Genomic DNA, 12,125 nt, shown 5'->3' with positions numbered 1-12,125 from the left:
TAGAAAGGACCCACCCGCTGAAAGACAATTTCTATACCCCAGCAACCCAAACGCCATGCTACAGCCAATGTTACCGCCAGCCCCCCAGACCAGGAAGCGCACCCCGTCCCAAACTGGTGCTCGCCGCCTGGACAGCCTTCCTCTTCCCCAATGAGCCCTCCTGACTGCGCACGCCGGCAACAATCTTTTCGATATTCGTCTCAACAACGACACCGCCAACAATCATCTCGCCCAGAACGGCATGCATAGTCTCATATCCAAAGATCAGATCCAGCTCGCAAACATTCTCGAACATGCGGTCCAGCGCCTCGACAAAGACCTGGATCAGATCTATAAGCGCTAGTGGCGACTCGGTCGAGGTGGAGATCATGATGAAGGAGAGGGTCGCATAGGTGCGGTATGTGATCTGGGTCGGGGCATCGGAGGGGCCGTGGGCGGCGGAGGAGCTGGCGCCGCGGGAAAGCAGAGGGGGCAGTGGGAGGAAATTGCAGGCGCTTGCTGGGCGCTGGGCGACGAGACGGTAGATCTGGGCGATGAGGGATTGTTGCGTTTGAGTGTCCTGTTCGGCGGGGTTAGCCGGGTGGAAGAAGAGTGCGCGGGGGGTTGACAGACCAGCTGCGTGTAGAACTTGGTCAGACGCGGCTGGCCAGTGTTATTGAAGACAAGCACGGCATTGATCATGGTGTGCGACGCCAGAGGGCAGAGAGAGACGGGGAGTTGGAAGCAAGCAGTTGGAGGTGACGAGTTGGTTATCTTATCGTTCACATCTAATGATCTTCTTCCGCGCAAAACACGACACTGCCTTCCTTGCGCCCCAAGCATGACCAGCATGCTCCTCTCCAGAGCTGCAGCAGCTACAACTCGATTATCTATCTCTACAAGAGCCCTATCCTCATCCACATCCTCACTCCCAACATCCACACCACCACCATCCAACACGCGCGAGCTTAAAGACCTCACCCCAACAGACCTATGCTACTACTGGGACACCCAACCTCCACAACCGGCCCAACTCGCCTTCGCCGACAAGATCTTCACACCCTCCCGTCACTCGCCAATCAAGCTATGGTCCGCCAGCAAATTCCGCACCACGCCGCTCTCCTCGCTGGAGCCTGAAGTGGCCTTTCTGGGGCGGTCGAATGTCGGCAAGAGCTCCTTGCTGAACGCGATCATGGGCCAGGAAATCTGCTGGACATCTTCGAGACCCGGTCGAACGCGAGAAATGAATGCGTTTGGCATTGGGGGCACGAAGGGCGGAGAGCATAAGGTTGTCCTTTTGGATATGCCGGGATATGGAAAGGCGAGTCGCTCGGAATGGGGCGCGGAGATTATGAAGTACCTCCAGGGTCGGAAGCAGTGAGTAGTGCTCTATTGATATCTTGTGCGAGAATTCTAGGAACTGAATGGCTGACTGACTGGATTGCAGACTCCGTCGAGCGTTTCTGCTTATAGACAGCGAACACGGCATCAAGCAAACCGACGCAGATATCCTGGGTCTCTTCCGGCGGTATGCCATTCCACACCAGATCATTGTATCCAAGGTAGACAAAGTCCTGTCGAAGAAGAAGAAACTCAAGTTCGATGTGTCGACTGCTGGCATTGAGCGGCTGCAGAGCATGCTCCGTGATCTCAAGCCTGTTGTCCAGCCGGATTTCAGCGTCTCCGAGGGACCCGGTGCCCTGGGTGAAATTATCACCGCTGGCGCTGAGACTTTGACTAGTACGGGTCAGGCGCTGGGTGTGAATGCCGTTCGCTGGGCCATTTTGTCCGCGGCGGGGATTGGGGAGGATGTAGTGGCCAAGTGAGCTTACTGAGTGAGATCGAGTACGTATCCATCTCACAGAAGTCTCATCATGCTTTCCTGATACCTCCTGAACCTGGAGAGGCTATATCTCTTTTACCCGGTTCTTCTTGCCGTGAACGAGACCGCACAAAGATAGACCTGCAAAGGCCACTTTTCAATGCCAGGGTTGATAACCGCGCACTGTACAAAGGTATTGAGCCAATTCCTCCTCTTGCACACATTGCTGTCTGTACTGACCTGAGGATTCCAGTCGTTCCATTTCTCTATTGTACAATATTACCTCCCTTAGGGGACTGCTCCTCGGCCTACGAGCCGTAACTACTGTTGATGATGCATCTGGACTGGTGTTTGATACCATGTTTATCCCAGCAGGACTGGGCCACCCTTTTCTGTCCTATATCTACTTCTATACGGCATATATTGCATAATCTCATCTGGAGACGATATTCCCTCCCCATTGGAACTAAGCTCGGTCTGTATGACTACTGGGAGTGGACAAGACTACGACACCAGAGAAATACAATGGACACAAACAATAAACGCACAGTAATTGACAGGTAATCTATTAAGCAGATAAAACCAGAACAGATGAAGAAACCCCAGAATGAATCATCGTCGATTCGATCGAGATTCAAAGGATAAAAGATCAGCTGTGCACGAAGAAAAGTAGAGGCCTTTGACAAGATGCAAAAAGGGGGACTGGAAAAATCGAGAGGATAATTTTGCTCGGGGGGATGTTGGTAAGAAATCAAAAGCAGTCAATGTCAATGTCAAGTCAAACGCCTGTTTCCTCCATCGTTCTGTGTAATGCTGCTTAACCAAACAATGCCGACCGCGCTATGCAAAGGGGTTCCCAATGGAAGACAAGAGTCGTAATGATGGGTATCGTGGATGGGAGAAATGGTTGTCCGAAAGAGAGATAGAGGGAAAGAAAAAGGGAGACGCAGTAAAGGAGAAGTTTCCTCCAGCCTGGTGTAAGGCTCAGAAGAAACACTTGGCTTGTCGTGTTGGGATTGAGGGTTTTAGTCGGAATCGTCGTCGACGTTGTCGTTGTTCAATAGCTCTCGCCCGCGCCGGTTGACGACTGTCCGTTTGCCCAGTCTGCTTTTGGGCAGGCCGTCCCGGCCAGCGCCGAAATCGAGAACCTGGGAGCAAAGACGTTAGCATGAATCCTTTCTTAGGGACCCAAGGTTACTCACCTCAATGTACGTGAGGTTATCACGCTGCACGGCCGCAACACAGCGCCGGTCATTGAACTTGACCTGCCAGACACCGGTGAGATCGGTGAGCAGGTCGCGCACACACGCGCCATTGCTCACGTCCCACATCTTCAAAGTCCGATCCGATCCTGAGATGACCTTTTGGCCATCATGCTGGAAGCAGGTGATAGCACCGGTGTGCGCGCTTAGCATGCTCTTGCACTGGCCATTCTCAGGATCCCAGATTCGAAGGGTGGAGTCGGCAGCGGCTGAGACGAGGCGGTCGTTCTGCAGGGCGAGAAGGCCGACAAGAGACGTGTGGCCCTCCAGGTTATACAGAACGGAGCCGTCATCCAGCGACCACACTTTGACCATGTGGTCCATGGCACCACTGATGCAGCGGTTTCGCGCATGGTCCAAGACCACGCTGTACACCTTCATGGAGTGGCCCTGCAACGTATGCAAGACCTGCCCAGTAGATATCTTCCACACTCTCACCGTGCAATCGTAGCTGCCACTAACAAGAGTATCGCCATGAGCTGCAATGGCACGAACGGAATGCTGATGACCAGTAAGGACGCGGACAAAGTATGGACAATCGGAATCATCCATAAGACCTCCGTTCTGGAAGTACACAGGGTCCCCAGGCTTTGGGAGCTTCCACACCCGCAGGTTAGAATCACGAGACCCGGTGATGATGAGCGGCTGCTTGGGCTTCATCTCGGGACGACCGTGCTCATCCTTGCCTACCTCAGTGGGAAGAACGATCTGCAAGCACCGGACGGTGGAAGTGTGGCCTTGAAAGACCTGGGTACATCTAGCTCGCTCGATATCCCACACACGAACCGAGCGATCGGTGGATCCGGACACCAAGGTATTGCCGTAGTATTCGAGAGCCCAAACGCCACCATCGTGGCCTTCCAGGGTCGCTTTCAACGCGCCGGTCTTGGTGTCGTACACGTTGATATTGGTGTCATCACTTCCGGTCAAGATTTTGTCCGTGTCGAACTGGAGGCAGGTAACAACATGACGGTCGTGAGCACGGAAAGCGATATGCTGGGGCTTGACGTTCGGTTTCATCCATCCTCTGCGAATGGCATGGTGCCGGCGATAGAGAGACTTGTGCAGATAGAGGCCGCGAAGCGACGGCAGACCGATCTCTGGATAGGGAACAGCTAGGGCTGCAGCATTGGCCGCTGCGTAAGGGGCCTCCGACGCAGCAATGTCCTTCTTCCAATTCGGTTCGGGTTGGGCATTCCCACTTGACGAGATCTTACGCTTGGCAAGCTTGCGGCTCGAGGCACGAGTGTTTGCCTTGCGCTTAGACCGCCGGCCGGATCCCAGAGACCCCAATGATGATGTTCTATCACTTGGGCCAGAATTTGAAGAAAAGGCAGGAGACATCTCCTTGTCACCCTTGGCTAACGACTGCGAGCTAAGGTTCTTCTCGGGCTCTTCGATGCCGCAAGGAAGCTGCCAGCCCCACCCTTCTCTGATGGCACGTTCTAATTCTCCATCTGAGAGCGCAAAGCCATCCCGGTCAAGAAGTTCTTTCCAGGTCTTCTCATCTGAGTTAACAATGTGTCTCCACTTCTTGGACACCTGAGCGGCACGGCACATTGTCTGAACATCAAGGTATTTGACGATGTTAAGGCTGAGCTCAAGGGGAAGAAGAGCCAAGAAGTCACACTTCAATGTCGGGTTGACAATATCGGCCACAAAATGCAGGGTAGGCTTGGGGCACCGACGGAGAAACTGGTACATGAGATATGTTTTGAGTTCCTCGGGCACAGAATCAAAAAACTCTAGCACCTTCGGCATATCCAGAAGAGATGTCGAACGCGAACTTGAGTCGCTAGTTGGTTGGAAACTGAGGGCCCGTGAAGCATCATTCTCTTCAGGTCGGAGAGCTTTCGAGAAGCGGGAGATACTGTGATCTAGACTGGAATCCGTGTCGACATCAAGTCCCTCAGATTCAAACGAATCGGCATGCATGGCATTCATGGCCGCCACGGGAGACAAGCTGGGGCTCGGTAGGCACATGTCCTGCGCTAGAGCATTTTCAATAGCAGAGAGCGAAGTGAGTTGTTCCGGTTCCTGCTGCACGGCAGGCTCTGCGATCGTATCAGGTTGCTGCGAGGCCGATTCACTAGTAGCAGCTGCCCCGTCCGTCTCGTTTTCACTTTTTGGTCCATTTCTCGAGGCAGAGCCTGCACGATGAGTGTTGGCTGGTCTATTCGACAGGAAAGAGTCGACATTGGGGGGTTGCGGAGCCCCAGCGGCTCCGAGCTCGGATGAGAGAGGAGAATGGAGCAGAGGCTCACTGCGCGGGAAAGCCGCACTGTTGATCCTCTGTCGTGTAAAAATGCCATCTCCGGGAGCTGGCATCTGGTGTTCGGTCTCTGGAGTGGCCAAACCAGCAGCCGACAGGTGAGTGGATGTAGGGCCGCCATTGCGGGTACGTCGTGAGATCGGCTCAGAGATATTTCGAGTGGACCGGGTTCGGGGCAGGGCTGAAAGGCGTGGCTCTGGGATGGAGATAGGTGAGACGGGCCGATTTCGAGAGAGACTTGAAGTGTTGGTCGACAATCTCGGCGGTGCCAGTCGTCGGGATGGGTTCTCGCCTTCCGAGGCAAACGAATTCACGGACCGAATTAGACCATTCAACGTTTTCAACGCGTCGTTCTTTTCCTTCAGCTATACATAACTTTAGCATTCGAAGACTAGACAGAATGTGATCTAACTCACCTCGTGGACAGCGTTGGTGGAGTCTTCCGGCTCGTTGAACACGACCGAACGGTCCCCAATTTTGAACTTCAGGTTCCTCAACGCCGCTGGAGTTGGAGACGACGCGAGAGGGTACTGACGGGTATCTAGGTCCTTGACTGCACGCGGAGGTTTGATCATCAGAGGGGGGAAGGATGTGGTGGTGGTGGTGGTTGTCGTCACCACCGTTGTGCGGGTAGTGGGGGCGAAGGAGAACTGGCCGAGAGCGTCATTCGGATGCCCTTGGCCGAAGGTGTCTTTATCCTGCCCATCCATCTCACGTTTTTGTGAGAGTACAAGGCGAGAGTCCGGACCGAGGGTGGCACGGGAGGGAGGATGTAGGGTGGAGGAAGACGCGTTTTGACCGGTGGCCGGCTTCACTTCGGAAAGTTGAGAGCCAGAAGGGTTCGAAGTCATGATGGAGTGCTCTCAGAGGAAGAGGCACTCATGAGGAGACAGCTGTGGTGAGAAGGCAAAAAAGAAACGCCCGCAGCCTCAGCGAGATCGGAGTGATCCGAGGATGCTTGCAGAGCACAACCGTCAGTCCGGTAGACGCATGCAAGAGCATCCAAAGGAGGGAGATGGGATGGATTAGAACATAGTGGAAGGAGGAAAGGCAGAGTTGTGAAATGCGAGACAATAACAAACAGGAAACCGGTTGACGGCCGAGGGTGTTAAAGCAAGGAAGGCTAAGGAAGAAGGGGAGAAGAAACAGTGGCGGCTGACAAGGCAAGAAGAAGGAGTTGGGGCGGAGAACAACAACAAGTAATTCGGCCACCAGCCACTCTTCGTTTTTCTCCAAGGTGCTAAATGTGAACACTCAGGAATAGTATACTACTGCTACGAATATAAAATGATTTTGTTTTGGTCTTCCCTACCTAGCGCTCCTTTTTCTGCTTCGCTACCCCAATAACACCGGAAGCAACGCCGCCTCCTTCTTCTCCCTAGTGTGCTCAGAATGATTCACCACTGCCCAGCCTGGCATACTTTTACACCGTCGCACAGCCTGCCGGTTCACCTATGGCCCCTTGTGTGTTTTATTTCACCGTCATCCCTCCTCGTGTCTGCCAAACCGGCTTCGGTCCAGATCCCGGTCGCCACAGGTCACGTGTGGTGGGGGCGCACCTGACGCCATCATTCATGACGATGTGACCGGCGTGTTGAGGGTGGAAATGTATTTGTCCATAGAGGAGAGAAGTGAATATGATCGTAGGGTCAGTTGTACGATGGCACGACGCTCAAGATGTACCGAGGTAGTATAGCATCCGGTGAAGCAAGGAGTGCAGGATATATATTTAACTCTGCCCTGCAGTTGCAATAAAAATCCTGGGACCTATGATAGCACTTTGCGCTTGGCATAGGCTGCCCAATAACCAATAAGGATGCCACCCTAACACCGATATTCCTGGAGATCGTGCCTGCAGAATTGCAGAGATAGTGATGATTGGCCCAACCCTACACTCCATCTATCAATCAGGATGATACCCGCCCCCTAGTAGTCGGGCCCTCACCAGCGAGAGCGGTGAGGGCCCGACTACTAGGGGGCGGGTATGCAGTTTCTTTGCATTTATTTGATAGATCGTGACAACGGCCTATAACAGAATACATTGTCATCGTCATCATCATTAATATATAGTCGAAGCTCGGAGGGACTGTTCTCTCCTTTCTCAGGTGTGCTTCCGTAGTAGCACCGATCCTAGGTCGCTTTAGATGGCTTGTAAGAGGTGCAGGGCGATTCTTAAGGCGATTGGGAAATCGATTATATTTCCCACCTTCTGAAAGCGAGCTCGGAGAGGTAACAGGAATACACCTTGTCGGTGCAGGATATTCGCGTTGGACCGGCTTAAACTACTCCGCTGGGTTTTCTGGCATTGGAGGAGGCACAGGGATATAATTCATGGAATCTTTGATACCCTTTCGCTTAGCGTCCACTTTTCATATTGGCTGGAAGCAGACAAGTTTCGATCAACCAACAATTGGGCCGCCCTGACTTACAAAGCATACTGTTGGATAAGTCATTCCTCCAAGCAGGGCACTTTCTGCGCCAACTCTTGACTGGAGAGGGGATGCATCAAGTTCAAGAGATAATCCACTACGAACCGAACTCAAAACACTTTAGATAGAAGCCGGCAGAATTCCCATCAACGAAGCAGAAGGCAACGTTGCGAAGTGCTCAAGCATGCCCGCAATCTTTTCGATCGCGGAAATGTCCTTCAATAGATCGATGACCTTTCCCTCTATGGATTCCATCACAATATAGCCGCAGTCCTGCTCATGCGGAAAGAAAGCGCACGCACGGGGTATACGAACAACGCGACTGTCCATAATTGTATATGCCAGCCGTTAATTTTCAGCTTCTTTCTTCGCTACGTGGGAGGACCCATTTGACTATCTGATGATCTGATAGTTTGATAGTCAACGCGCTTTCCATCTTGGGTGACAACATTCCCAGGCAACGGAGTTGCCCAACAAGCGATCACCGAGACGGGTTGGAAGCCTTGGGGAAGGGTCATAATCTTCTGCACTGTAGTTGTCGCAGCGGAGATGCGGAGATGACCCTGATCCACCGTCGGGGATCCTGACACCAGCAGAGTGGTCGAATCTGCCATGGGAGAATATGTTGGGGCCGGCCGAGGAATTAGGGCTGGCTTCAGAAACCTGGGGAATCACCGCCGGTAGAACTCCACCGTATTGACCATTTCCGGCCGGGCGAACACAAAGCTTTCTTTCGTTTCATCCGATTCCCAGTGTAGTGATCCGACCTACATATTCTGACACCGACCCCGGACGGATGATCTAGCACGATCGGCACTTCCTTGGAAGCAAATCATCCGCGTTCTCCGGACAGGACTTGCACGCTATTTGATCCGCCCACTAATCATTGATTATTGCCGACCATCACCCACTAGGCTCGTCTACCATGATGATTAGCAGACTACGATCGCAGCGACAAGAAAAAGCATCTCAAACCAGCTCATTGGGCAGCCGCCGGGTTCTCCTGCGCTGCCGTTTTCTGTTTTGATCGAGTCCTCCGCGTCTCAGACCGAGTCAGTCGTAAGCAGTCAGACCACGAGCATTTGACTTTCGCCTGTCAGATTGGCTTGCCGTGGAAACCAGGGCCTGTTGATCGACACCCCTTTTGGTCTCCCCCGTGGTCTCCCCTTTTCGTCGGGAGATCTAAGAGCCAACGAAGATTAATTTGTCAGAGCGCCACATCGCCAGCTAACGCGGCTGGCGACCACCGGGACTGGCCCCGATCGGGGAGATCTGCACTGGGACGACAAGAATGGCGGACGAGACTATCGGGATGGACTCCATAGTTCCTGATCCACCGATCGGACGGCGCAGCCCCGTGCGTAGATTCGAAATCATCCCGTCAACTCAATTATAGAAGACGGATTGGAAATCCCACCAGGCCGGTCACACGTGTGCATTTAAGCTTGTTCGTCGATGCAAGGGATGGGTTCTCAGCCGGATACTGGACCGACCGCCTGGGATCCAACACGGGGCTACTAGCCAGATCAATCCAACGGGAGGAATCGGCCAGCAAGCGAGAGAGACCCATCATCTCCACCCGTCGAAATGAAACAAGCCCTAGTGAGTCTAGTGTGTGGTCCATGCATACATCCCCCCTTTCAGTGCCGCCTGTCAGGAAATCTTTTGAGACACTGGATCCTGTCCTGGTGTTCTTCTGTTTCTTCTCCCGTTCACTTGTTCCCTTCGTCGCATCCATACCAACAATCATCGCTCCCGAGTGAGACTTTCGCGCGTTTTCCCCGCTTCATCCACGCGGTTTCATGGTTCGTGGTGGAGCGTCGACACTGCCCCTGTCGCAACCCCCAGTGGAGTAGATCGACTCGGTTGCCCAAGCGAGAAGAACCACAACACTACTTGAACCGCCCTAAACCCCCCCAGTGCATGGGCAATTGACCGTTTTCCTTCCCATGCCACACCGTGACCCTTCTCCGGTCCATGTACCCCTTCGCACCTCCAGTGCCAACCCGCGACGGCCATCATCCACAATGAACGCCAGCCAGGAAGACCGGCGATACCTCGAACGGAAGGCGTCCAAGGCCTCGAGGATCCTCGGCACCGATCTGCCCGTGTACAGCGAGCATGGCGGATGGGAGCCACCCCGGAACGCACGACGACCGAGCTATGTCAGAACTCCGGACAGCACCTCCCGCAAGAACAGCCTCTTCAGCCGTTCCACCCAAGAGGCCTCGGCCCCGGCTCACCATCTTCGTGTTCGAGCCTCGTCACCACTGTTGGGCCAAGACTACCGCTCCCACGACCCTGCACCGCCACTCCCAAAGCCTTCCAAGAAAGTACACCAATCCGGCTCCTCGTCCACCCTCTTCTCATATTTCACCTCGAAGGAGTCTCACCGGCCCAAAACGTCCGAAGATCCCAGTCTGCAGCCCCGAATACGACACGGGCTGCATGCTGAGCCGCAGGTCACCTACCAACAGCAACCGCCTCGGACCCCAACCAAAGAGTCCAAACGGAAGATGCGGCCCTCGCGAATTGACCTCTCCCTCCTCTTCCCGAAGCCCCGGAACCAGGCACCGCCTCTGTTCTCTCCTCAACGCATGACCAAGTCGCCGTCTCCCGTCTCGGTGTATTCAGACTATCCATCAACCTATCCGTCAACCAGACCCGATATGCCGGCAAGCAAGCCTGTTCCCAGACTAGCCGATGCACCCCCGCCTCGGGCCAAGAGAACCGAGGCCCCCAAGCTGGCCGATAATTCGGATCTCGCGTCAATCGCGGAGACGAAAGATGGCGAATGGGTTGAACACCCTCTCGAGCGGACAGTCGGCACCAGTGAGATTGATCTCGCTCTCGACCGATATGCCGCGCGGCGGTCACTGTTGAGTCGCTCTAGCGTATACAGCAGCAGCCGCGAGCAATTGCGGACAGACCGCGGACGTACATTGGAAACCCTGGAGACAGGCGCCCGGCCTGGGCCCACGCACAATCCCTCTGTCAGCAGTCGGCGCAAAGACTCCTATCTGGGACCTAATTCCCGGATGGATTCGGTCCGTCAGCGACTCATGACTCCGCCCGAGGAATCATATGACAAGCGGAGTATGAAGAGCTCGTTAACCAAGAAGAGTAGTAAGACCACCTTGAAGAACCAGGACTTGCAGAACTCGAGTGTTCTCTGTCTCTCTTCATCCGAGAGTGAGGGTGAAGATGACGACGACACACCGATCGCAGAGCATCACCCGGTTGCCGCCCACAAACAGTTCAGGGATAGCGTGGCTACCTACGGGGAGTTCGACCCGGAGATTTACACTGCCTCGACGGCACATGCTATGATCAGCCCGACCCTGAAACGATTCGAGCGGGCATCCTCGACCAGCAGCCGCGGATCGGCTCAGATCCAACCGAGTCAGCCCAGTCAATCAGCGCGCAGGAACACATCCATGTCATCGACCGGTGTGGCCTCGAACACGACTCGACGAACCCCGTCCCGGCAGTCAAACGCCACCTCGGCCGTCGCCCAGCCGGGAAAGCCAAAACAGCTCACGCCGCAAGAGCTTAAAGACATGAACCGGAGGAGCCGTGTTATTGCGGTGACTCGACAAGAGCAGGATCTCCTGGAGGCAATGCGCGTGCGTAAGGGCAAGATCACACCGAGTATCTTCCACTACAACGGCGAGCAGCCCGACCGGACATCTATGATCTCGACGGCGCCGTCGCGCGACTCCTTCTGTGGCTCCGACACATCCTTCCTACGCCTCAGCGCCGTCCTGCCGCCGGGTCTCCCACCCATCTACGCCGGCACGCAGATTCAAGGTGCCACTCACACGGGCAACGGCCCCTCTTCGCGAAGCTCGGGTTCTGATACTGAACAGAAAACTAATTCTATCGTGTCACCCGGGTTCAGCATGCCCTACTCCGAGAGCAGCCTGCCCTCGCCCGCCACCACCAGCGGTACCTCGCCGCTCACCCCGACTCTGCCCATGCACCGCTTCTCGCCGCTGCCTTCGGCCAAGCCCCCTCCCAACCATCCGCCTCCCGCCATTCCGGAGGATCAGAAACAGCATGCCCGCCGCCGCACGGATAGCAGTGAGGCGATCATGTTGGATGAGAAGGGTGATCCGAAGCGCAAGCACTCTCTTCCGCTCTGGTCTTTTGACTTTGACTGGAACCAGAACCAGGATCGTGCCAGCGTTGCTGCCGTGCATTGAGCCTTCTCCCGGTACATCCACTTAATTAATTTTTCTTTTCATGATCTGTATCAAGACCTGCGTTCGTGTACTCCCTCGATCGCCCACCCATTCTTTCTGCGTTTCCCTTGACTCTTTGTGCATATCGGACTCCTGGCGTCTCTTTGATTATCTTGT

General features: G+C 54.5%; 4 protein-coding genes across 4 annotated transcripts; 2 read left to right on the top strand and 2 right to left on the bottom strand.

Moving 5' to 3' along the window:
• Window positions 1–70: 70 nt before the first annotated feature.
• PFLUO_LOCUS8663 (uncharacterized protein) lies at window positions 71–681 on the bottom strand (the record flags this gene model as incomplete). The annotated part of the gene is made up of 2 exons (XM_073786413.1): window positions 71–559; window positions 613–681. The coding sequence occupies 2 exons, from the start codon at window positions 679–681 to the stop codon at window positions 71–73; spliced, it is 558 nt and encodes a 185-aa protein (XP_073642671.1).
• A 139-nt stretch (window positions 682–820) lies between these two features.
• Window positions 821–1,805, top strand: PFLUO_LOCUS8662 (uncharacterized protein; the record flags this gene model as incomplete). Its single annotated transcript, XM_073786412.1, has 2 exons — window positions 821–1,356; window positions 1,427–1,805. 2 exons carry the CDS (start codon window positions 821–823, stop codon window positions 1,803–1,805), a joined length of 915 nt encoding a protein of 304 aa, XP_073642670.1.
• Window positions 1,806–2,826: 1,021 nt separating this feature from the next.
• PFLUO_LOCUS8661 (SCF ubiquitin ligase complex subunit cdc4) lies at window positions 2,827–6,186 on the bottom strand (the record flags this gene model as incomplete). The annotated part of the gene is made up of 3 exons (XM_073786411.1): window positions 2,827–2,949; window positions 3,004–5,700; window positions 5,752–6,186. The coding sequence occupies 3 exons, from the start codon at window positions 6,184–6,186 to the stop codon at window positions 2,827–2,829; spliced, it is 3,255 nt and encodes a 1,084-aa protein (XP_073642669.1).
• Window positions 6,187–9,713: 3,527 nt separating this feature from the next.
• On the top strand, window positions 9,714–11,969 carry PFLUO_LOCUS8660 (uncharacterized protein; the record flags this gene model as incomplete). The annotated part of the gene is made up of 1 exon (XM_073786409.1): window positions 9,714–11,969. The coding sequence occupies one exon, from the start codon at window positions 9,714–9,716 to the stop codon at window positions 11,967–11,969; it is 2,256 nt and encodes a 751-aa protein (XP_073642668.1).
• Window positions 11,970–12,125: the final 156 nt, after the last annotated feature.

The sequence above is a fragment of the Penicillium psychrofluorescens genome (genome assembly GCF_964197705.1).
Source record: "Penicillium psychrofluorescens genome assembly, chromosome: 6".
In the NCBI taxonomy this organism is placed as follows: domain Eukaryota; kingdom Fungi; phylum Ascomycota; class Eurotiomycetes; order Eurotiales; family Aspergillaceae; genus Penicillium; species Penicillium psychrofluorescens.
This window is presented reverse-complemented; position numbering and strand designations above follow the sequence as displayed.